At 43.7% G+C, this 27,083-nt stretch overlaps 1 protein-coding gene across 1 annotated transcript in view; it reads left to right on the top strand.

The window, feature by feature from the left end:
- dlec1 (DLEC1 cilia and flagella associated protein) overlaps positions 1 to 27,083 on the top strand; it is a 202,899-nt gene that overhangs the window by 50,736 nt on the left and 125,080 nt on the right. The window contains exons 11-15 of the mRNA XM_063042432.1: positions 4,615 to 4,702; positions 9,486 to 9,659; positions 11,462 to 11,598; positions 14,750 to 14,842; positions 20,528 to 20,618. Coding sequence (XP_062898502.1) covers positions 4,615 to 4,702; positions 9,486 to 9,659; positions 11,462 to 11,598; positions 14,750 to 14,842; positions 20,528 to 20,618 — 583 coding nt within the window. The remainder of the gene's footprint in view (positions 1 to 4,614; positions 4,703 to 9,485; positions 9,660 to 11,461; positions 11,599 to 14,749; positions 14,843 to 20,527; positions 20,619 to 27,083) is intronic.

The raw sequence follows: 27,083 nt of genomic DNA, 5'->3' as shown, positions 1-27,083 counted from the left end.
AAGCTACCATCTGTCTGCTATATCTATGCCATTCAAAATCTTATAAATCTCTGTGTGGGCTTCCTTTAGCTTATATGCTCAGGCATCCATTATCAAGGACATCCCCCCACCCCCACCATCCACACCATGTTCTCTTCTCACTCATGCCATCAGGAAGGAGGTACTGGAGCTGTAGGTTCCACACCACCAGGTTCAGGAACAGTTATCATCAGGCTCCTGAACCAGCGTGGGTAACTTTACTCACCTCAACACTGAACTGATTCTACAACATATGGAAACAACAGGAATTCTGCAGATGCTGGAAATTCAAGCAACACACATAAAAGTTGCTGGTGAACGCAGCAGGCCAGGCCTTTTATATATTGGCGAGACCCGACGCAGACTGGGAGACCGCTTTGCTGAACATCTACGCTCTGTCCGCCAGAGAAAGCAGGATCTCCCAGTGGCCACACATTTTAATTCCACATCCCATTCCCATTCTGACATGTCTATCCACGGCCTCCTCTACTGTAAAGATGAAGCCACACTCAGGTTGGAGGAACAACACCTTATATTCTGTCTGGGTAGCCTCCAACCTGATGGCATGAACATCGACTTCTCTAACTTCCGCTAAGGCCCCACCTCCCCCTCGTACCCCATCTGTTACTTATTTTTATGCACACATTCTTTCTCTCACTCTCCTTTTTCTCCCTCTGTCCCTCTGAATATACCCCTTGCCCATCCTCCGGGTCCCCCCCCCCTTGTCTTTCTTCCCGGACCTCCTGTCCCATGATCCTCTCGTATCCCTTTTGCCTATCACCTGTCCAGCTCTTGGCTCCATCCCTCCCCCTCCTGTCTTCTCCTATCATTTTGGATCTCCCCCTCCCCCTCCAACCTTCAAATCCCTTACTCACTCTTCCTTCCCCCTTCCTGAGGAAGGGTCTCGGCCTGAAACGTCGACTGCACCTCTTCCTAGAGATGCTGCCTGGCCTGCTGCGTTCACCAGCAACTTTGATGTGTGTTGCCACAACATATGGAATCAATTTCAAGGGCTCTACAAATCATGTTCTTGGTATTATTTATTTATTTGTTTGTCCTTTTTTTGTATTTGCTGAGATTGTCTTCTTTTGCAAATTTGTACTTGTCAGTCTTTGTGTGTAGTTTTTCATTGGTTCTATTGTTCTTCTGTGAATACCTACAAGAAAATGAATCTCAGGGTAGCATATGATGACACATACATACTTCGATATTAAAATTACTTTGAACTTTAAATTTTGTAGTCAGGCTGAGGATGACCTGAGTTTTCCCTGTACTCTTCTTATTAATATGTTACTGTTCAACATATTTTTCATTCAATATATCATCATAGTTTTATTTCCTTTTTCATAATGCCAATGATATTTACGTAAAACTAAATAGGAGTGATTGATGAATCTATTTACATTTGAAAACATTCGCACAAATGCAGGGTGGAAAATCGTGACCACAGGAGTAACGTTTATCAATAGGAGGTAGGCACTTTGCACGCGTTCTTTACAATGATGTGTGCATGCATCAAAAAACATCTATATGGGAACATTTACTTTCTCAAAGTCCAAGTTCAAAGATGCAGAGCACCACCAAGTTGGAAAAATGTGCAGCAGTGGAGTAATGCATGAAGTTCTGGTCACCGCTAGGAAGGATGAGATTGCGTTGGAGAGAGTGGAAAGGCAATTGTCCAAGATGTTCTCCATATGCCCTTTCTCCTTTCTTGTCTGATTTCACCTATCGCCCACCTACCTCTGTCTCCCCTCTTCCCCAACTTGGCTCCATCCACCTGTCATGCTTCACCCCTGCTCTGTCCACCCATCATCTGCTATCTCACCCCTGCCAACCTCCTCTTTATGCTGGTTATATTGCATCCATTCTCTGTCTCGGTGCTGTCTTGATCTGAAATGTTTCCGATCTCTTTTCTCCGAAAGATGCTGCTTAATCCATTGAGTTCCTCCAGCAATTTGTCTGTTTTTTTTGCTTCAGATTCCAGTGTCTCTATCACCAGGATGTTGCCTGGTTTGGAGGATTTTGGCTGTGGTGGGAAGGGATTGGATAGGGTGGCTGTTTTTTCTCAGGACCAAAGGAGGCCAAAAGGTGACTTGAACAACCCACATAAAATTATCAGAGGCATGGATAGGTTCAATAGTTTGAAAGCTCACCAGCTTCCTCAGGAGGCTGAAGAAATTCAGCATGTCCCCTTTGACTCTTACCAATTTTTATCAATGCACTATTCTATCTGGGTGCATAACAGTTGGCATGGCAACTGTTCTGCTCATGAGTGCAGGAAACTGCAGAGTGTGGCGGATACAGCTCAGCACATCACAGAAACCACCACTCTCATGTACCGGTATTAACAGTCAAACAGATTGAATGGCATTGAATGAAAAACCGGTACAAAAACACACAAAATGCTGGAGGAACTCAGCAGCTCAGGCATCTTCTATGGAAATGAATAAACAGTCAATGCTTTGGACCAAGACCCTTCTTTGCGACTGGAAAAGAAGGGGGAAGATGCCAGAATAAAAAGGTGGGGAGGGGGAAGGAGGGGGATAGCTAGGAGGTGATAGGTGAAGTCAGGTGGGAGAGAAAGGTAAAGGGCTGGAGAGAAAGTAATCTGATAGGGGAGGAGAGTGGACCTTAGGAGAAAGGAAAGGAGGAGGGGGTGATAGGAAGTTGAGAATAGATGATAGGCCAGACTGGGGGAATAGAAGAAAAAGTGAGGAGGAGTGAAACGTTTTTTTACCAAAAGGAGAAATTGACGTTCATGCCATTAGGTTGGAGGCTACCCAATTGGAACTTAAGGTGTTTTTCCTTCACGCTGAGGGTGGCCTCATCTTGGCACAAGAGGAGGCCATGGACCAACATGTCAGAACAGAAATGGGGATAGGAATTTCTGCTTTTGGCAGATGAAGCAGAGGTGCTCAACGAAGCAGTCTCCCAATTTACAACAGGTCTCACCAACCACATTTGGAGCATTATACACTACAGACAACTCCAGCAGATTCACAGGTGACGCATTGCCTTACCTGGAAGGACTCTTTGGGGCCCTGAATGGAGGAGAGAGAGGAGGTAAATGGACAGGTATAGCATTTTGAAAGCTTGCAAGGATAAGTGCTGGGAGGGAGATTAGTGGGGAGGGATGAATGGACAAGGGGATCACGGAGGGAGTGATTCCCTGCGGAAAGTGGGGAGAGGGGATAGATACAGACATGTTTGGTGGTAAGATTCCTTTGGAGATGGTGGAAGTTGTGGAGAATGATGTGTTAGATGTGGAGGCTCATGGGGTGGTAGGTAAGGACAAGAAGACAAATTAGGCCACTTAGTTTCTCAAGATAACTCATTTAATCAGACTCGTTTATTTAATGCTCAAGGGAAATTAGAACCACAGCTGAAACCTTAAAAGGTGCTTTTGTGAAACTTGTGCTCTGGCTTCTCATGGTAATGACAGTAGATTATTTAGGGTGTCTGAATTTTGCTATGTGCTATGATTCAGTCGTGCTCAGTTACGTCCAACAAATGACAAAAGTAATCAAGGAATTCTGGTGGAATATTTGATTCTCTTTTAGTTTTGATGTTTCTTTTTTGGCAAAACTCTCTTGTCAAACCTCCTTTTTGTCCCTTCCTACTTGAAGTCAATGGCTCTTCATTGGGATTGCAAACACGATGCTGAGAGCCTCTGGTCGGACTTGCCAGTTCACTGTGCTCAATGTGACCAGCCAAGTACACACACTCAGCAAGTCAGGCAGTATCTATGGAGCGGAATGAGCAGGCTGTGTTTTGAGTCAAGATGCTGCACCTGGACTGAAAGACAGAGGGGTGATAGCCAGTATAAAAATGGGTAAAGGGAAGGGGTGAAGCAAAGCTGGTGGATCCAGCTGAGGAGGGACAATAGGCAGATGGTAGAGGGGAGAGTGGAGATCGCAACAGAGGCTGGAAAGTGAGAGGTAGATTCATCTGAGGGGGAGGGTGAAAGGCTGATGGAGGAGGGGTGGGAAGTGAGAGGTGGATCCATCTGAGGGGGAGGGTGAAAGGCTGATGGAGGAGGGGTGGGAAGTGAGAGGTGGATCCATCTGAGGGGGAGGGTGAAAGGCTGATGGAGGAGGGGTGGGAAGTGAGAGATGGATCCATCTGAGGTGGAGGATGAAAGGCTGATGGAGGAGGGGTGGGAAGTGAGAGGTGGATCCATCTGAGGGGGAGGGTGAAAGGCTGATGGAGGAGGGGTGGGAAGTGAGAGGTGGATCCATCTGAGGGGGAGGGTGAAAGGCTGATGGAGGAGGGGTGGGAAGTGAGAGGTGGAGGCTGCAGATGATGGATGGAGAAGGTGGGACATGGAATCATATTGGGGAGTTGGGGTGGTGTGGTTTGTGATAGGTAGATGCAATGAGAGGGGGGAACTCAGTGGGAGAAGTGGGGGGTGATGGGGATGGAGGAGGGGAAAGGAACAGAATGCTTGGGGCTGGTGTGGGTGTAAAAAGAAAATAGTACATTAGAAGGAAAGAGTAAAGGGACAGAGGAGGAACAGATTTTCTGGAAGTTGGAGAATTCAGGCAAATTGATTTTTGATTCCCAGATCATCTTATCAAGTCCATTATCTTCCCTCAGACAACTGTTGAGCTGCGGAATATGACATCCAGTAGCCGTCACCTCCGAGTCATCCCGCCAAGCACTTCATTCTTTTCTATTGGACTGGGTAAGGAGACTCTTTAACTTTATTATTTTTCCTGACTGTCTAAGTATAAACAGTTGGACCTTTAAGTATATTAGAATTTCGGAATCTCTGTTTATTTTTCCATTATAGGCAGCCATACCTTCAGCTGCTGAAGTCCTGAACAGAGTGAACAAGACTCCACCCTTCCTCTACTATCTAGCTCTCTCCTTCTTGCTTTCTCTCTGTCTAGCTCTCCCTCTCTATCTCTTTCTCTCATGCTCTAACGTTCCCTCTCTGTTTCTATTCTCTCTTTCTCGTGCTCTTTCTCTCTCCCTCTCTATCTCTTTCTTCTCTCTCTTTCTCCCTCTCTCCCTTTATTGAATCTTTACTCTCTTTGGCTGGACTGCTTTCATCTGTCCTCATAGCTTCCAATATAACTCTATCAAATTATTTTGATAACATTGCCACAAAGCACATTGAAATATTTTTCTGCTATATAATTGTTAATACCAAGTGCATATTAGAGTAACCATATCAATCTGGATAGAGCTCCCATTGGCAAAGTATAGGAGAAATGCAGATTCCTGTCAGTTTGTCTGTTCATGTTAATCATTACATCCATAGATATTCCCAGAATCAGTGCAAGGCAAACGTGCTGACCACTAAGATCCAGTGACCTGTGTGATATGGGGTGATCCAGCTTTAACATTGCTTCAGGCATTTCAGGGCGGCATGATAGCATAGCAGCTGGCACAATTGCTATACTGCACTGGCGATTCCTCATCGAGGTTTGATTCCCACTGCTGTCTGTAAGGAGCTTGTACATTCTCTCTGTGACTGCGTGGATTTCCTTCCGCATTCGAAGGACGTATGGGTTAGAGTTAGTGAGTTGTTGTTATGCTGTGTTGGCACTGGAAACATGGCAACACTTGTAGGCTGCCCCCAGCACATTCTCAGGCTGGAGGAACTGAGCAGGTCAGGTAACATCTATGGAAATGAATAAACGTCAATGCTTCAGCACTCCTGATTACGTCGACTGCTTATTCACTTTCATGCTGCTGCCTGACCTGCTGAGTTCCTTCAGCATTTTTTGTATGTTATGTTCTTTTTACAGAAATTCAGTGTTTGGTTTTAAAAAGATCCCTTACATTTTAAGCTCATCTAAAAAAAAAAATAAATGTTTTTAAATTTCTGGATGTTTTTCACAGTATTAACCATTGACTAATACTGGGTTTGTGTTTTAGCCACCTGTCCAAGTTTTTGAACATAGAACATAGAACACTACAGCACAGTGTGGGCCATTTTGCCCAAGATATTGTGCTGATCTTATGGTCAATTTAACCTTTCCCTCCTAAATAGTCCTCCACTTTTCTATCATCCATGTACCCATCTAAGAGTCTCCTATGTAAATGTCCCCAATAAATATGCCTCTACCACACACCCACCACTCTCTGTGTAAAACACTAAGCTTGGACATTCCCCCAGAGTGATCGAATCACACTGCATGGAAACAGGCCTTTTGCTCCAGCTTTTACCAGTTCTTATCAATACACCATAGAGAGCATCCTGTCCAGATGCATCACCACTTTGTGTGCTCTGACTGAGATTGCAAACTGTAGAGAGTTGTGGACACAGCTCAGCTCATCACAGGAACCAGTCTTGCCTCCATGGACTCTGTCTACACTTCTCATTACCTTGGTAAAGCAGCCAACGTAATCGAAGGGCCCTCTTCCCCCACACCGGCATTATCTTTTCCCCCCTCTCCCGTCCAGCAGACGATTCAAAAGCCTGAAATTACGTACCACCAGGCTCAAGGATAGCTTCTATCCCACTGTTAAAAGATATTGAATGGTTCCCTAGGGTGATAATATGGACTCTTGCCTTACCTTGTTGTCCTGCCTTGCACCTTATTGTCTACCTGCATTGTACTTTCTCTGTAACTGTAGTACTGTATTCTACATTCTGTTACTGCTTTTCCCTTGAACTACCTCACTGCACTGTTGTACTGGAACGATTAGTATGGATGGCATGCAAAACAAAGTATTTCACTGTACCTTACACCTGGTGGTATGTGCTTTCACGTTTTTGTATCTGCTGCCCGATTAGAGAAGGAATAAGAGAGAATGTCTGGGGTGAATGGGGTTCTTCATTATTTTGGCTGCTTTACTGAGGTTATGTTGGCTTGTTTCCAGTCTGTACAGAAATTATGACAACATCTGTCTTTTAAACCAGCATCACTAAAAACTGGTTACACCTGAAGTTCACCTCCATTCAGGGCCCCAAACAGTCCTTCCAGGTGAGGCACACTTCACTCATGAACTTGCTGTGGTTGTCTATCCCAATGCGGCCTCCTCTACATTGGTGACTCCTATCATAAATTGGAGGACTGCTTCATCGAGCACCTCCATTCCAATCTCTCAACAGTGGAATTTCCCAGTGGCCAAACATTTTAATTCCAATTTCCATTCCCGTTCCAGCATGTCGATCCATGGCCCCCTCTTGTGCCAAGATAAGACCACCTTCCAGATAGAGGAGAAACACCTTGTATTCCATCTGGGCAGCCCCAACCTGATGGCATGAATATTGATTTCTCCTTCTGGTAATTTTTTTTCCTCCCCCTCCCCTCTTCTTCTGTTCCCTACTCTGGCCTTCTACCTCTTCTCAACCGCCTATCACCTCCCCTTGATGCCCCTTTTCCTTCCCTTTCTCCTATGATCCACTCTCCTTTCCTATCAGATGCCTTCCTCTCCAGCTTGTTATCTTTCCCACCCACTTGGCTTCAGCTATCACCTTCCAGCTATTCTCCTTCCCCTCCCCCGCACTTTTTTATTCTGGCATCTTTCCAATCCATTTTCATACCAGATGGTGATGCAACCAGACAAAGTGCTCTCCGTGATTTAATATTATAAATATTACAATAAGCACTATTTTTATTGAGGTCTTGTTTGAGGATGTAGTTAAATGTGTTGCAAGGAACAAAAAGTTGCAGGAACTCATGACCTGCTGAATTCCTCAAGCATCTTGTTTGTAGCTCTTGATTCCAGCAGCCACAATTTCTTGTATCTCCAGTTAAATGCATCCCTGTCCTAGCCTTCTCTGGTATAAGAATTGTCATATTAAAAGTGCTGAGTCTTCATTCTTAAATATTCACAGAATTATTTAATAGAACTCAATACACAAAACTAATCAGATGTTAAATATTTCTGAGCTGTTTTCTGTAAACACAATTATGATAGGTATGTGGGCACATACTGGGTGGGGAATAGATGCTAGAAACACCTTTGGAATCATCTTTCAAACCTGTCTCTGTGTGGCGAGTTCCATTTATGGGTGTTAGTCTTATAACAGGATATCAACTGCTGGAGGAAGTCACCAGGTCAAGCAGCTCAGTGGAGGCAGAGGGACAGTCGATGTTTTTGGGTGGAGACTCTGCTTCAGGACTGAGAGTTTAAAACATAGAGCAGGCCCCTCAGCCCATGATTTTGTTCCAACCTTTTAACCTACTGTAAGATCAATCTAACCCTTCCCTCCCACATAGCCTACTGTTTTTCTATCATCCCTGTGCCTAATGTATCTGCTTCTGGAACCACTCCAGGCTGGGTATTCCACGCACCCACCACCCTCTGTGTAAAGAACTTACCTGTGACATCCCCCTTTTATGTGCAATGAAACAGAATTGATAAGAGAGCTTAGGGTAAAAGAACCCTTAGGGGTCAAGTGATTATAATATGATCCAATTCACCCTGAAATTTGAGAAGGAGAAGCTAACGTCAGATGTATCAGTATTACAGTGGAGTAAAGTGAATTACAGAGGCATGAGAGAGGAGTTGGCCAGAATTGATTGGAAAAGAACACTGGCAGGGATGACGGCAGAGCAACCATGGCTGTAATTTCTGGAAGCAATTCGGAAGGCACAGGATATATACATCCCAAAGAAGAAGTAGTATTGTAAATGAAAGATGACATAACTGTGGCTAACAAGGGAAGTCAAAGCCAACATAAAAGCCAAGAAAGGGCATATAATGGAGCAAAAACTAGTCGGAAGTTAGAGGATTGGGAAGCTTTCACAAACTAGCAGAAGGCAACAAAAAATGTAAGTAGGAAGGTGAAGATGGAAAATGAAAGTAAGCTAGCCAATAATATAAAGAAGCATAGAAACATAGAAAACTTACAGCACAATACAGGCCCTTCAGCCCACAAAGCTGTGCCAAACATGTCCTTACCTTAGAAATTACCTAGGGTTACCCATAGCCCTCTATTTTTCTCAGCTCCATGTACCTGTCCAGGAGTCTCTTAAAAGACCCTATCGTATCCGCCTCCACCACCGTCGCCAGCAGCCCAAAAGGACATTAGTGAACCAGACAGGTTTTTACAAAAATCAGGTACTTTTTTTCTGGTCATTATTAGTAAAATTTCAGATTATTAACTACAGGGACCATAATGATAATGAACTAATGTCTCTGAGTTTTTGGTTTATTTATTTATCTGGAGATACGGCACAGAACAGGCCCTTCTGGCCCACTGAGCTGTGCCACCCAGCAACCCTCTGATTCCTAGCCTAATCACAGGACAATTTATAATGACCAACTAATCTACCGACCAACACGACTTAGGAACGTGGGAGGAAACCAGATCATACGGAGGAAATCCACCGCACACATGCAAACAAACATGCTTGCAGAGGACACCAGAATTGTGCTCCAAACACCAATGCCCTGAGCTGTAATGGTATCGCTTAAACAACTATGCTACCGTGGTACCCTGAGGTCTCTGGCTTACTAACTAGCAAATTTAACAGCTTTGCTTACTCTGTTTTTTCATACAGGTAGGTTCCCAGGAGAAGGTGGGATTGTTGCTCCAGGCATGAGCTGCCAATACACAGTTCGATTTGCTCCTGACTCCCCGGCTGAATACGAGGACTTTCTTTTGGTGGAGGCACAGACGCCATATCCACTTGTGATTCCTATTGAAGCCCGAAGGCCACCTCCTATACTAACATGTGCGCAAGTTACTTCTTCTGAAGAAGGGATGGTTCAAAGTTCAAAGTATATTTATTAACAACGTATGTATATAGTATACAACCTTCAGTTTCATTTTCTTGCAGGCAAAGAAGCAGAATAGAACCCATTCAAAGAAAAATCCCACACAAGACCATCAAACATCCAATGTGTGAAAAACAGGAACAAACCGTGCAAAGAATAGAAAGTAAAGAAGTAACATGAAATGCAGAGTCCCCAGAAGTGAATCATCAGCGCTATACTGATGTTAGGCCTCAGCGCTGTGCTGATGGCTGCAGAGTTTGTTCAGTGCTGAAACGCCCCAATCAAATCATGCAAGCAGTAAAAAAAAAACACAGGGAACATAAACTGCAGACTCCCCGAATCGAGTTCACAAATGGGTGGGAAATATAGGGGATTCTGACAACAAAGGAACTTTGGAGGCAAACTCCTTCAGTAAGCACACTTACTTCAGTAAGAGCAATAAAGTGGGAAACTGACAGAAGTTTATAAAATTATGAGAGGTGTGGATGGGGTAGAAGGTCAGAATTATTTTTCCAGGGCAGAATTGTTATATACTAGAGTGCCATGAGCATCACAGTAGTGTAGTGGATAGCACGATGCAATTGCAGTAAAAGTTCAGAGTTCAATCCCAGCATCCACTGTAAGGAGTTTGTACTTTCTCCCCATGGAGTGCATAGATTTCCAACCACAATCCAAAGACGTACAGGTTAATAGATTAATTGGTCATTGTAATTTGTCCCATAATTAGGCTAGGGTTAAATTGGGAGTTGCTGGCGATGCAGCTTAAAGGGATGGAAGGGCCTGTTCCACACTATATCACTAAGTAAATAAATAAGGTCAGAATCAGGTTTATTATCACTGGCATGTGATGTGAAATTGGCAGTAGCAGTTCAATGCAATACATAATATAGAAGAGGAAAAAAATAATAAATAAAATAATAATAATAAATAAGGGGGAAAGTTTAAAGGAGGTGTGTGGTGTAAGTCTTTTACACAGAATAGTAGTTGCCTAGTACAGGCTATTAGAACTGGTAGTGGAAGAAGATACAAAAGTGGCAGTAGAGAGGCACAGAAACAGACACGTGAACGTGGAGAGTTAGTTTTAGTTTAACTTGCATCACGGCCAGCACAGACATTGTGTTCTCTGGCTGCAGACACAATTCTGACTCTGACCTTGTGGACTCAAAGGTAGCAAGTGTGTGGGAAATGGGGAAGTAGTATAAATACTATCATAAAGGATCCCCACCATCCAGGCCATTCTCTCTTCTCACTACTACCATTGGGCAGGAGGTACAGGAGCCTTAGATTCCTATCACCAGGTTCAGGAACAATTATTGCCCTTCAACCATCAGGCTCCTGGTCCTGCATGGATAATTTCACTCATCCCAAAACAGAACTGATTCCACGAACTACAGACTCATTTTCAAGGACTCCACAACTCATGTTCTCACTATTATTTATTAATTTTTTATTTGCACTATTTGTTTTCTTTTGCACATTGGGTGTTTCTGGTACTTGTACACAGTTGTTTCCTAAATTTTATTTTATTTCTTTATATTCCTGTAAGTGCCCGCAAGAAAATTAATCTCAAGTTAGTATATGTTGACATATACGCACTTTGTTAATAAATTTGCTTTGATCTTTGAATTCAAAGAGAACTCATGGATAAAAAATCTCTAAATAAACACCAGATATTCTAAGAATTAAAGTGCAATCATGCCTTTTGAAATTTTGTCATATTATGAAGAGTAACTTTCTGTTTGTCCTCTTTCATGTCCAGTACCTGGTACTTTAGACTGCGGGTACTGCTTGGTGGGAGGAGTGAAGTTCACAGAATTCCTGTGCAAAAATGAAGGGTACAACTCTGGCTGTTTCTGTATAATGCCTAAGAGAATGTGGCCAACAACAAACTTCAGGGTAAGAGTTCTCCATTATCTGAGTGAACAGAGCTAGATGAGGGCATAGAGGAAGTGAAATTTTCAATAAGTTTCCTTCATAAGTGATAGACCTTAGTTACATTCCCTAGTAGTAGTAACGTGATCACTCGAGTCAAGTATTATGTTCTCCCAAAGGGTTGGCTATTGGTGCGTGGAGTGGCCGATCCAGGACCCACATATTCTGGTGCAAGAGTAAGTGGTGGCTGTGGTTATTGCTCGGGTCTTCTGGTTGTTCAGTCTCTCCTTTCACAACTGCTGCTTGTTCTCAGCGACACAGCGGACTTCACTCTCATGTAGTGCAGTTCCCTTTTGAACAGATTTCAGGTGTATCTATCGAGTGCAATGCCTTCTCAGTTTTAAGAAGTAATATTGAATTTCATCAGGCTGATTTTGATGTTTGAAGCATTACCTTTGCTGAACAGGGGCTTGCTGACCTTCCTTCAACTGGAAGTAAAGGATCTGGGGAGATGTGAGTTAGGCATCTAAATAACATTACCTATCCATCAGATATGCTGGAGGAACTCAGTAGGCCAGGCAGCTTCTATGGAAAAAAGTACAGTTGACGTTTTGGGCTGAAACCCCTCCTTTAGGCAAAGTGGATGAGATCAACGAGTTCAGCACGGGTACAGGGAGCAGCACCAATGCAGTCGTCGATATAGAGTAGGAAAAGTGCGGGACGGTCATCAGTGTAGGCTTGCAACATAGACAACAAACAGGCAGGCATGGCTGGGACCCATGCAAGTGCCCATAGCTACCCCTTTTGTTTGACAGGTGGGAGAACCCAAAGGAGAAATTAGTTAGAATGAGGACAAATTCCGCTAGGCAAAGGAGAGTGGTGGTGGAGCGGAACTGGTTGGGTCTGGTGTCCAGAAAGAAATGGAGAGCTTTGAAGCCTTCCTGGTGGGGGATGGAGGTGTATAGAGACTGGACATCCATAGTAAAAGTAAGATGAGGGGGGCCAGGGAACCTGAAATCCTTGAAAAGATCAAGAGCATGTGAGGTGTTCCTTGAAGGGTTTCGGCCCGAAACGTCGACTACTTTTTTCCATAGATGCTGCCTGGCCTGCTGAGTTCCTCCAGCATTTTGTGTGTGTTGTTCAGATTTCCAGCATCTGCAGACTTTCTCTTGTTTTGTGTCACTCGTTTGGGTCCCAGCTATGCCTGCCTGTTTGTCGGCTATATGGGATAGTCCATGTTGCAAGCTTACGCTGGTGACCGTCCCGCACTTTTCCTATGCTACATTGACAACTTTATTGGTGTTTCCTGTACCCATGCAGAACTTGTCGATTTCATCCACTTTGCCTAAAAGAGGAAGGGTTTCGGCCCGAAATATCGACTGTACTTTTTTCGATGGATGCTGCCAGGCCTACTGAGTTTCTTCAGCATTTTTGTGTGTGTTGCTCAGATTTCCAGCGTTTCTCTTGTTTGTGACCTATCCGTCGGAATTGGTTTTGCTTTATTGTGGTGGTGGTGCTGTTCATGTTGTTCTCCTCCAGTATGCTGGTGTTAGTGTGTCTACCCTTCCAATTGATCTCAAAATCTTTGATCAGGATCTTTGGTGGTATGGTTCTAGGGCTTTCAGGTGCTTACTGTAGGTGGTCCCTGATTCAGCTCCATACAGTAATGTAGGAAAGACAACTATTCATTAAACCCAAAGTTTTATTTGAACTTACAGTATACAATCCCTATATTGCATGTGTGTCTTCTTGAGTAAGAAGACCAGACTTGTATGTCATATTCCAAGTTGATAGGGTGATTAAGATGATGTATGGTGTGTTGACATTCATTAGTCAGGGGATTGGGTTCAAGAGCCAGGAGATAATGTTGCAGCTCTATAAACACTTTTAGATCATGCTTGGAGTATCGTGTTCAGTTCCGGCTGCCTAATTATAGGAAGTACATCTTTTTGGGCCGAAGGGCCTGTGTTGTGCTGTAGGGTTTCGATGTTTCTATGAAGGATGTGGAAGCATTAGAGAGGCCCCAGGGGAGATTTATCAGGGTGCTGACTGAAGATAGGTAGAGCAAGCTCGGGCTTTTCTCTTTGAAGCAAAGGAGGATAAGAGAAGGAGAAGAGGATGAGAGGAAAAGAGTGTACAAGATGATAAGAGGCAAAGATCAAGTGGACAACCAAAGACTTTTCCCAGGTGGAAAAGGATCCATAATTTTAAGGTGATTGGGTAAAAGTATAGGGAGGATGTCAGAAGCAGGTTTGTTTGTTTTGTTTTACACAAAGGGAATATCAAACATATAAGATTCTAAAGGGGTTTGATAAGGTGGATGCTGAGCTGTTTCCATTAGTGGGATACTCATGAATAAGGCATTACTGCTACAAAATTAAGGGCCTGATCACTTAAAACTGAGGTACATATAGTTTCTCCTCTCAGAGGGTGGTGAATCTCTGGAATGTTCTGCTCCCAAGGATGGTGAAGGAGGTACTATTAGGTATATGTTCATCACCTTCTCCTCTGTAGCCCATCCACTTTAAAGTTTGATGATTTGTGCATTCAGAAATGCTCTTCTGCACACCACTGTTGCAATGTGTGATTATTTAACTTACCGTTGCTTTCCAGTCAGCTTGAATCAGTCTGGCCATTCTCTTCTGACTTCTCTCATTAACATGGCATTTTCACCTACAGATCTGCCACTCACTGGATTGTTTTGGGTTTCTTCCCCCATTCTCTATGAACTCTAGAGACTGTTGTGCATGAAAATCCCAGGAGATCAGCAGTTTCTGAGATACTCCAACCACCTCATCTGGCAGCAACAATCATTCCGCAGTCAAAGTCACTTAGATCACATTTCTTTCCCCATTCTGGCATTTGATCTGAACAACAACTGAACCTCTTGACCATGGCTTCATGCTTTTATGCAATGAGTTGCTGCCACTTGATTGGCTGATTATATATTTGCATTAGTAGGCAGGTGTACCTAATAAAGTGTGATTTACGATTGAAATTGAAAGATTTGGGAATTAAGGGCTATGGGGAACTGGAAAAATCAATTGAGGCCATCAGAAATCAGCCAAGATTGTGTTGGTGTTCGACCCTTGTCTCTATTTCCTTGCGTTCTTGTTCCAAGCACAGCTCTGAAACCACACAGGATCTGACCAATCTGTGTCTTTTTGGCCTGCAGAGCGTGGCAGTAGCTGGTTTCCTGGACATCGCTCCGTTTGCAATCAGACCAGCTGTGTTTGAGCTGCAGCCAGGCCAGGCTCTGATGCTGGAGGTTAGTGAGTGAACATGGCTCCGTGTCGCGAAGCTAGTTCATCTGCGAGGTGTTTTGTTCGAATATGGAAGGGTTTGGGAACCCTTTGTGCTTGCTATGTTATATGTGCCTTGTGCTATGTTTGAATGTTGGTACTGTGTTTCGCACCTTGGCTGTATTTGGCTGTATTCATGAGTATTTGTGTGTGGTTGAATGACAATTGAATCGGAACTTGGAAGGAGCAGTGAAATGTCAATAAAGGGGTAACTGCAGTATGTTGGCAGCAGGAAGAGCAAGGTCACGATGGCACATGCTAGATATGTTATCCGAATCAGGTTTATTATCTCTGTCTAGTATGATGTGAAATTTGCTGTTTTGTGGTAGACATAAAGTGACTATAAATGATAGATTAGATTATGAGGACACTCAGTCCTTGTTTATTGTCATTTAGAAATGCATGCATTAAAAAAATGATACAATGTTCCTCCAGAAAGATATCACAGAAACACAGGACAAACCAAGACTAAAACTGACAAAGCCACATAATTATAACATATAGTTATAACAGTGCAAAGCAATACCATAATTTGATAAAGAGCAGACCATGGGCACGGTTAAAAGAAAAGTCTCAAGTCCTGATAGCCCCATCATCTCACGCAGACGGCAGAAGGGAGAAACTCTCCCTGTCATGAACCTCCAAGCCCCGCAAACTTGCCGATACAGCACCATTGGAAGCACCCGACCGCAGCGGACTCTGAGTCCGTCTGAAAACTTCGAGCCTCCGATCAGCCCTACAACACCGAGCACCATCTCTGCCAAGCACTTCAACCCCGCCCCGGCCGCTGAGCAACAAGCAAAGCCGAGGACTCGGGGCCTTCCCCTCCGGAGATTCTGGATCACACAGTAGCAGCGGCAATGAAGCAGGCATTTCAGAAGTTTCTCCAGGTGTTCCTCCTGCTCTCACGTCTGTCTCCATCAAATCAAATCAAATCAGGATTGTGCACAGCACCCTACGTGACAGATAACAGATATCATTCACTGGAGTGGCCACTGCCATCTTCTCCTCCAAATAGTGCCAAATGCAAAGGAATGAAGATGTGATGTTCATGGACTATTCAGGAATATGATGGCAGAGGGGAAGAAGCTGTTTCTGAATCACTGAGCGTGGACCTTCAGATTTCTGTTTCCAATTGGAGGTCTGAGAAGTCAGCAGGTTATGGTTGGCAGATTCAAATTCATTTATTCATCACGTGTACATCGAAACATACAGTGAAATACACCTTTTGTTTTAACAACCAACACAACCCAAGGATGTGCCGGGGGCAGCCCGCAAGTGTTGCTACATATTCCAGTGCCCACAATGTCCAGCAGAACTACAGCAACAAAACAACAGCAAACCAAATGGTTCAACTTACTATCAGAGAATGTATACAGTATACATTCTGAATTTCTTACCCTTTGCAGACATCCACGAAACAAAAAACCCGAAGAATGACAGAGAAACATCAGACCCCCAAAGCCCCCCCTCTCCCATTGCACAAGCATCAGCAGAAACATCAACCCTAACCCTTCCCTTTCCCCCACTTGCACTGACCCTGCCCATTCCCCCCCCCAACATACAAGCAATAGCAAAAGCCCCTAAAGAGACCTTGACCTAGAGTCATCAAAAACTACAATCTATAACTCAACACCGTTATCTCAGACAGGCTCTCACTCACTAGTAAGGGAGAGAGAAATCACTCCTACAACAATGGAGCGGGATACCAGCAGCTCTCTGTTCCAATGTTACAACCTTCCACATCACTTCTCCAAGCTCCCCGACTCGAGGACTGGCAGGCTCTCACGAGGGAGAGGGAGAGGGAGTGAGACAGAGAGAGAGGGAGAGGGAGTGAGACACGAGGGAGAGGGGAGGGGGAGTGAGACAGAGAGAACTACTCGAGTGCAGGGCTGCCTTCCAACAGCAGTACACACGGCCTGCTCTCTCAAAGTTTCAGTCTCCCGCAGTGCTTCAGTCGGTGACATCAGCGAGGAACCGTCATTGACAGGGCTGCTCCCCAAAGGCGCCGGTCTTCCAGGCCGCACCTGGACAGCACAGCCAATCTGAGAACCCACTGCTCACAGAGATCTGTAGTTTGAATTGTGGTTGTAGATCACGGACTCCGACAGAACCCCACCTCTTCCCCAACTGGTAGAGGTCGCCTGGGTGTACAGAAATCTCTGCGCCATCTTTTCTAGCTCCCCCCACCAACGAAGCCCCTTTCCTTCCTCTCACCCACCCACCCACCCAGTCACAAACACACAGACAGTCCTCCACCCTCTGGCCCTCCAGCCTCCATTTGGCTCGCGCACTTGCAGTCATCGGGCCTCCAACATCCCCATTGGACTTTGGCCATCAGGCCTCGACTCTGGACTTCCTATTGACCTTCATGCTTCAACCTTCAGTCTGGACCCCCGGCCCAAACTCCAGGCCTCAGACTCATTAAGGCTGGAGTCCTTAATGACGGATGGTGTCTTCTTGAGGCACCGCCTCATGAAGGTTATATTATAAAGCAGTGGTCAACTTTTCTAATGGTACATCCATCATCTCAGAGCTTTCAACCTCTGGTAACATAAGCTTGACCAAAACACCACACACCAGATCCTGATGGCCCACCACCCCTGAGCTTATTAACATGCATTGCCTTACAGTCCTTCAGTGCATCATTTTCCCATTTATTCACTTTTTCAGGAGGAGGGGGAATTTGAGTGTTCTGGAGTATCCATAAGTCTTTTTGGAAAATTCACATTTGTTGTCATTCAACCATACACATATGTGTACAGCTAAATGAAGCACCATTCCTCTGGGAAAGAGCATTTACTCAGAGTGAATAAATGGAAACATAAGGTGTCGAAGGATCAGATGAAAATGTAGTGATAGTGAAGAATGGAGACGTACTTCCAAGTCAGAATGGTTTTGGTGTTTCCTTCTGCTGAAAGCTACCCCTTGACCTTCTTGGAGGCATATATTGGAAGCTTCTGTTGGAGCAGCCCGCATGAATAACAACTGAGAATTTTGCAGATGACACACACATTTCAGCCACTATGTGCCAGTGGTGGGAAAATGAATGTTCAAAGGGGCCTACAGCATGGAAAAAAGCCCTTCATACATGCTCATGTTGACAGAGGTACCTAGGCTAATCCCATTTTTCAGAATTTGGTTAATATCCCTTTGTTCCTTTCTTATCCGTGTATCTGGATAAATTACTTTTTAAACATTTGCCTCCACCACTTCCTCTGTTAGCTTGTTCCATTAACTTACTACCCACTGTATGAACAACTTGTCCCTCAGATCACCTTTAAACACTTCCTCTCTCATGTTCTAGTTACAATCTCACTATCCATGTACCCAAACAACTATTTTAAAACACTATGATTTGATCTGCCTCTACCACTCCCTCAGTCAGCTTGTTATATATACCCACTACCTTCTGTATGAATAACTTGCCTCTCAGATCTCCTTTAAGTACTCCCCTCTCACATTAAACTTATGTCCTGTAGTTTTAGACTCATTTATCCCGGGAAAAGACTGTGACTATCTACCCTCACTATGCTCCTCATGATTTTATGAACCTCTGTAAGGTCACCTGTCAGCCTTCCCTTCAGTGAGAGCCTATCCAATCACTCCTTGTAACAAAGTCCTTCATTTAAAGGTTCAAAGTAGATTTATTATCAAAGTTTATGTATGTCACCATATACAACCCTAAGATTCACTTTCTTGTGAGCATACTTAATGAATCTATCGAATAATCACTATAACAGAATCAAAGAAAGACCGCCCAATTTGGGTGTTTAAACAGAGTGTAGAAGACAAAAAACAGTGCAAGTACAAAAATAAATAAATAAATAATGAATAAATATTGAGAGCATGAGATGACAAGTCCTTGAAAGTGAGTCCATTAGTTGTGGGAACATTTCAATGATGGGCCAAGTGAAACTGAGTGAATTTATCCCCTTTGGTTCAAGAGCCTGATGATTGAGGGGTAGTATCATTCAGACAATCTGCTAGTGAATCTCTTCTGCACTCTTTCTAGTGCTACCACATCCTTTTTATTATGTGGTGTCCAGAACTATGCAAGTATTTCAAATGTAGCTTAATCAATGTTATGCACAGTTGCAACATGATGTCCGAATGCTTGTACTCAATACCTTTGTTTATGAAGGAAAGCAAGCTAAGTGCTTTCTTCAGTAATACTATCTACCTGTGCGGCCACTTTCAGGGAGCTATGAACCTGTATCCCATGGTCTCTTTATACACTGATACCTCTAAGGTTCCTGTTTCATATATGTCTTGCCAGAATTAGATGATTCAAATTGCATTACATCACACTTGTCTGGACTAAATTCTATTTGCCACTGTTCTACCCAATTTTCAAGCTGACTTCTTAAGTAACCATCCTTGCTGTCTACAACTCCACCAATCTTTGTGTTGTCAGCAAACTAACTTCTTCACTAAGAAGGCAGTGTGAGTGTGGACTGAGCTGCCAGTGAGAAGTGATGGATGCAGGTTCAATTACAAACGTGAGAGAACTTTGGATAAGTACATGGATGGGAGGGAGCATAGAGGGTTCAGTGTGGGTAGGTAGGACTGGGCAGGAAAACTGATTGGCCTGGACTAGATGTGCTGCAAGGTCTGTTTCTGTGCTTTTGTGCTCTATAGTTACTTATCAACTCACAGTCATTCTTATCCGTCACTAATTAATATAAGCAACCCACTCAAAATGTTGGAGGAACTCAGCAGGTCAGGCAGCATGAATGAGGAAAATCCACAGTTGATATTTTGGGCCAAAGCCCTTCATTAGAACTGACTTATTTGAATTTGTCCTTGAATTTGTGCCACCCAGTTCCAACTCTATAACTTCCAACCTCTAGTCTACTCAATTTTGTTGTATAAGACATTGGTGAGGCTGAATTTGGAGTTTAGTATGCAATTCTGGTCAGCTACCTACATGAAAGATATCAATAAGGTTGAAAGAGTGCAGAGGAAATTTACAAGCATGTTGTGGGGACTTGAGGGCCTGAGTTATAGGGAAAGGTCAAATAGGTTAAGACTTTATTCCCAGGAGCATAGGAGAATGAGGGGAAATTCAAAAGGGGCATACAAAATAGTGAGGATGAATTGAATGTAAGCAGGCTTTCTCCCTCAGCTTGGCTGAGGCTAGATCTAGAGGTCATAGGTTTAGGGTGAAAGATGAAAGATTTAAAGGGAACCTAAGGGAGAACTTCTTCATTCAGAGGGTAGCGAAAGTGTTGAAAGAGAAGTGCGGGATGTGGGTTGGATGGGAGTAGTGTGGATGGTTGTGATACGGGTGTGGGTAGATGGAACTAAGCAGAATAACAGGTTGGCACAGGTTATTTGGGCCAAATCTAGCGCTATAGTGCTCTATGTCTATGACTAACCCATCCCTAATTTTCATCATTGAATTGAAAACTATCAGTACTTTAAGCCTTTTAGTCCTTTAAGCACCAAACTCTGGAATGATCTCCTTCACAAAGTTGCTACTTCATTGACCAAGCTTTAATCACCTGTTCTGACATTGCGCCATAGGACATGGTGTTAAGTATGTCTGAATACATTTTTAAAATTCTGGGTGTTTGTGTGAAGGACAGATGCATAAATTTCTGGATGTTTGGAAATGATGATTTATCTACTTTTTTTTATATTTGTAGATTGCTTTCCTTCCAACTACTGCAGAAACTTTCTTCCAAACTGTTACCATGGTTTGTGACAACTGCCAAGTGAAAGACTTTGTACTAACAGGTAACCAAAGGAAGACATCTCGGAATTGGTGATCAGTAACATTTTACTGCTGAATAAGTAATGCTTTTTTTTTGAAGTGGCTGTACTGCCATTTAATTTTATTAGGGCCATTTAGCATCACCTCAGTTTTGCACAATACGTACGATGGCAGCATGGTATTGTAGTGGCCAGCGTAACATTTTACAGCACCAGTGATTGGGGTTCAATTCCTGCCACAAGGAGTTTGCACCTTCTCTCCTGACCAGGTGGGTTTCTTCATGGTGCTCCAGTTTCCTCCAAAGTTCTAAAGACGTACAGGTTAGGGTTAGTGAGTTATGGCCATGTCATGTGGGTGCCACTTGCAGACTGCCCCAGCACATCCTCAAGCTATGTTGGTCGTTGACTAAAATGATGCATTTTTCTGTACATATGACAAATAAAGTTTATCTTTAATTTTAATTTTTAATCTCTGACCTATTCGGTTTGTTGTGAGAGTTAGTTAAAAGTATGATATCTCTAGAAGGATGAGTAGCCATAAGGATGAATATCAATGGCAATATACTGTATATACTAACCTTTATTCCTGAAAAGGAATAAAAAAAGTTTCCATGCAATCTATTAAAAAGAGGAATGGATTATACTGTACATGTTTGTGAAGGAGAAGATTTTATTGTAGAATGTATTAGATTGGAAGGAGTCAATGCTAGAATGGAATTATCTGTATTAAGTCCACAAAGGGATATGTTAGATTGTGCAGCATTTACTGGAGAATGGGTTAGGTTGTAGACAATTAATAGAAAATGTTGGTTAGTTTTATCTGTGCAGAAATTAGTAAATGCTTAGAATTTATCTGTGGAACCATATCCTTGTATGATTTAATACCCTTCTGTGAGATAGAGAAGGGAATGGGACATCAAGCTGGTACCTGTGTACAATGCTCCTTTAATTGACATGTGGATAAATCATGAAACCATCTTTTTCATTTATTTTATATTTTTTATGTTTGTTTCTCGCCTTGACCGTAAGACCATAAGACCATCAAATAGGAGCAGAATTAGGCCATTCAGCCCATCGAGTTTGCTCTGCCATTCCATCACACACAACCCCATACATCTGTCTTCTTGCCTTATCCTTTGATGCCCTGACTAATTAGGAAACTATCAATTTTTGTGTTAGATATACCCATGTTCTTGGCCTCCACAGCATTCTGTAGCAGACCATTCCACAGATTCACTAGTCTCTGGCTAAAAAAAAGTTTCTCCTTACTTCTATTCTAAAGGGTTGCCCCTCAGTTCTGAGGCTGTGCCCTCTAGTTCTGGACACCCCCACCATAGGAAACATCCTCTCCGCATTCACTTTATCTAGTCCTCTCAACACTTGGTAGGTTTCAATGAGATTCCCCCCCGTGTTCTTCTAAATTCCAGTGAGTACAGGCCCAAAAGTGCCAAACACTCCTCATATGTTAATCCCTTCATTCGCGGTATCACCCCCATGAACCTTCTCTGGACTCTCTCCAATGACAACAAATCCTTTGTGAGATAATGGGGCCTAAAACCATTGACGATACTCCATGTGTGGCCTGACTAGTGTCTTACAAAGGCTCAGCATTATCTCCTTGCCTTTATATTCTATTCCTTTGAAATAAATATCAACATTGCATTTGCCTTCTTTACCAGAGACTCAACCTGTAAATTAACCTTCTGGGAGTCTTGCATGAGAACTAAGTCCCTCTGCACCTCTGATGTTTGAACTTTCTCCCCAATTAGAAAATAGTTTGCTCCACTGCTCTTTTACCAAAATGCATTTTCATACATTTCCCAACACTGTATTCCATCTGACACTTTTTTGCCCATTCTTCAAATTTATCTAAATCCTGCTGAAATTGTATTGCTTCCTCAGCACTACCTACTCCTCCACCTATCTTCGTATCATACGCAAACTTTGCCACAAAGCTATCAATTCCCTGATCCAAATCATTGACAAACAATGTGAAAAGTAGCAGTCCCAATACTGACCCCTGAGGAACACCACTAGTCACTGGCAGCCAACCAGGAAAGGTCCCTTTTATTCCCACTCGCTGCCTCCTGCCTGTCAGCCATTCCTCTATCCATGCGAATATCTTTCCTGTAACCCCATAGGATTTTATTTTGTTAAGCAGCCTCATGTGTGGCACTTTATCAAATACCTTCTGAAAATCCAAGTAAACGACATCCATTACCTCTCCTTTGTTCACCCTGCTTGTTACTTCCTCGAGGGACTCTAACCGATTTGGCAGCAAGTTTTTCCTTTACAGAAACCATGCTGATTTTGACTTATTTTATCATTAGTCTCCAAGTACCCTGAAACCTCATCCTTAATAATAGATTCCAATACTTGCCCAACCACTGAGGCTAGGCTGGTAGTTGTCTCTCGGGGTCCGAGGAAGACTAAACATTGTGCACTCATCTGTGGACACGCTTGTGGCTTTGGAGACCGAAGGCCGAAGCACCCATGCGGTTGCAGGTTGGACATGGAATGGCAGTTGTTAGAACAGGTGTATACACAGCTTTGTAGCGTTGGTCTCGTGCTGCTGCAAGGCGCTGATTTCGGTCATCCTCAAAGTCAGGTGCAGCTTTTCTGGTCAGGGCGCGCCGCACAGCCCTGTCGGCTGCGGATTCCTCAAGTTGTCGAGTCTGGAGGTCTGCCCATTTGATGTGCGATTTCAGATTGTCTTTGAATCTTTTTTTGGGGCGGCCCTGATTGCGACTGCCATTCTCAAACTCACCATGGAGGAGCTGCCTAGGGATTGTTTGTTTCACCCATGCGGATTACATGGCCAGTCCAGCGTAGCTGGGCCTGGAGGATCCTTGCCTCAATGATTGTGCTGTTGGCTCTGTCAAGGACTTCCTGGTTGGTGATTCGGTCCTGCCATCGAACCCTCATGGTTGACTGCAGAGAACGCATGTGAAACTGCTCCAGCTGTTTGATGTGCCTGCGGTACAGGGTCCAGGTCTCTCAGCCATACAGGAGAGAGGTGAGGACCACAGCCTCGTACACCTTGAGCTTGGTTGAAAGCTGAATGTCCTTGTGCTCCAGAGCTTTGACACGGAGTTTCCCGAGTGCCTGGCTTGCTTTCTGGAGATCATAGCACGGATCTTAGTCAAGTGATCCGTCACTGGAGATGGTGTTTCCTAGATATTTGAAGCTTGCATTATGGTTAGGGTTAGGCTAACTGGCCTATAATTTCCTTTCTTTTGCCTTCCTCCCTTCTTAAAGAATGTAGCGATACTTGCAATTTTCCAGTCCTCCAGGACCATGCCAGAATTAAATGATTCTTGAAAGATCATCTGCTATCTCTTCAGCAACCTCATTCAGAAGACTGATGTAAAGTATTTATTAAATTCATCCACCATTTCTTTTCCCCCATTACTACTTTCACCAGAATCATTTTCCAGTGTCCAAAATCAACTCTCACTTCCCTTTTACTCTTTATATAATTTTCAGTATCCTGCTTTGTATTATTGGCTAGCTTGCCCTCATATTTAAAAACGCAAACACGAGGAAATCTGCAGATGCTGGAATTTCAAGCAACACACATAAAAGTTGCTGGTGAACGCAGCAGGCCAGGCATCATCTCTAGGAAGAGGTACAGTTGATGTTTCGGGCCAAGACACTTGCCATATTAGTTTAAATCACTCTTGACAGCTCCAGTAAACCTGCCCACAAGGATGTTGGTCCCCCTTGGATTCAAGTGCAACCCGTCGTTTTTGTACAGTTCACACCTACCACAGAAGAGGTCCCAATTATTCAGAAATCTGAATCCCTGACCCCTGCTCCAGTTCTTCAACCAAGCATTTATCTACCATCTCATTCTATTCCTATCCTCACTGTTGCGTGGCACAGGCAGCAATTCCAAGACTACTATCCCTGAGGTCCTGCTTCTTAACTTCCTTCCTAACTCCCCGTATTCTGTTTTCAGAACCTCTTCCCTTTTTCTACTGATGTCGTTGGTACCAATGTGTACTACAACTTCTGGCTGCTCACCCTTTGTTTTCAGAATATTGTGTACGTGTTCAGAAACATGGTGGAACTTGGCGCCTGGGAGGCAAACTACCATCTGTGTTTCTTTTTTGCATCCACAGAATCACCTATCTGTCCCCCTGACAATAGAGTCCCCTATTACTACTACAATTCTCTTCAGTTCCCTACCCTTCTGAGCCACAGGGCTAGACTCAGTGCTAGAGGCATGGCTGCTGTTGCTTCCCCCAGGTAGGTCGTCCCCTTCAACATTACTCAAAGTGGAGTACTTATTATTGAGGGGGATGGCCATGGGGTGCTCTCTAGAATCTGATGTTTTCCCTTTCCTCTCTTGACAGTCACTCATTTATCTGTCTACTATAGCCTTCGGGTGACTACCTCCCTGTAGCTCCTATCCATCACCTCCTCATTTTCCCTAACAAGCCGAAGGTCATCGAACCTTAGCTCCAGTTTCCTAACACGGTCTCTAAAGACCTGCATCTTCATGCACCTGGTGCAGATGTGGCCATCGGGGAGGCTGGAAGTCTCCTGGAAATCACACATCTGACATCCAGAGCAGGACACTTGCCCTGCAGACATACCCTCTATTCTTTCAAGAATTAAATAAGAAAAAAGGAAGTACATACCTAAACACGAGGAAATCTGCAGATACTGGAATTTCAAGCAACACACTTAAAAGTTGCTGGTGAACGCAGCAGGTCAGGCAGCATCTGTAGGAAGAGGAACAGTCGACGTTTCAGGCTGAGACCCTTCGTCAGGACTAACTGAAAGAAGAGCTAGTAAGGGATTTGAAAGTGGGAGGAGGAGGAGGAGGGGGAGATCCCTCTCACTACATCCCTTGCCCATCCTTTGGGCTTTTCCCCCTTCCCCCTTTTCTTTCTCCCTAGGCCTCCTGTCCCATGATCCTCTCATATCCCTTTTGCCAATCAACAAATACCTATGAGAGAGAAGCGAGTGTTACTGAACTTTTAAATTCATTAAAGTGGAACTCTCTCCAAGACAGACGTGAAGCACACCGCCTGACCTGTTTTTACAAAATGTTAAATGGTCAGCTTGACGTAGACTACCAATCCCACATCAAACCCAAACCTATTAGGAGCAGACGAGGGCACCGTGGAGGTATTGGTAATGATCTTTCAAGAATCACTAAATTCTGGAATGGCCCCAGAAGACTGGAAAATTGCAAATGTCACTCCAATCTTCAAGAAGGGAGAGAGGCAGAAGAAAGGAAACATCAAACATCAAACCATGAACACGAAGTTCGGACATGGCCCAAGTGCGGAGTGAGAGACACTGAAGTGGGTCAATAGCTCACAGACTTTAATGCGAACAGCGTTAAAGGAAAAAGAAAAGAATAAACTCTAGGCCAGACAGGGCTGTTAACTAAAACCCTCAAATGGAAAACAAAGTCTACACTGTGGCTGAAGAGAACTAAGACTAAAACGAATACCGCTAGTCTTCAGAGTCAGTTGACTCAACAGTCCAATTTCTCAGGCAAGGCCGACTGCAAACAGACAGCGAAACGTTGCTATGCTGTATCCAAGCATACACTATGGACAGACACTACGACGGAATGAATGGAGTTAAATACTATCACAATGAAATAATAATTAGCTGACGTGCATACTCACGAGCTCAATTGCCGAATCCCGTGGTTGTGACACAGCCAGTCAGGCAACAGGTACTGATTACTTTGCATTTCTATTCACCACGGAAAAGGACATGGAGGGTAGTGACATCAAGGAAGAGTATACCTTTTCCATCAGCTCAGTCACTGCATTGAAATGAATGGGGTTGCAGTGCCGGGGGGAGAGTGGAGGCAGATATAATAACAACATTTGACTCATTTAGATAGGTGCATGTATAGGCAAGGAATGGAGGGGCATAGAGCACGTGTGGGCAGACACCATGTTTGGCACGTACGTTCTATGTATGTGGGTCAACCTGTATCTGATTTCCACATCTGTATGATGCTACAGGAAGATAGAGCAAGCTGGAGGTTTGTGGTATCCAATCTCTCAACTTTGCAGATAGCTGGCATAGGTTACACAATCCCATTTATTTGCATGGGGTAACTGAGTTGATGGAAAAAATATGTGCAAGTATTTCTATTATTCCTCTTTGCCATGCCAACCAAAGTTTCCATCTGAACTGTTCCATATGCCCATATTTGGCCCTCCAAACCTTTCCCATCCAAGTGTTTTTTTTAAATGTTGTTAATGCACCTTCTTCATCCGCTTCCTCTAGTAGCTCATTTCATATACTAGCCTCTCTCCGGACGAAAAATATACTTTTCAGGCTCCAATTAAATTTCTCCCCACTCATATTAAACCTATGTTCCCCAATTCATGATTTCCCAACCCTGGGAAAATAACTGTGTGTATTGTCTTTTTGTATTTCGTAATTTTTATTCCAAATCCATTTGAAGATCTAAAGATTAAAGATCCTTAGATAAAGTATAGCATTATT

The sequence above is a fragment of the Mobula hypostoma genome, chromosome 3, assembly GCF_963921235.1.
Source record: "Mobula hypostoma chromosome 3, sMobHyp1.1, whole genome shotgun sequence".
NCBI lineage: Eukaryota > Metazoa > Chordata > Chondrichthyes > Myliobatiformes > Myliobatidae > Mobula > Mobula hypostoma.
This window is presented reverse-complemented; position numbering and strand designations above follow the sequence as displayed.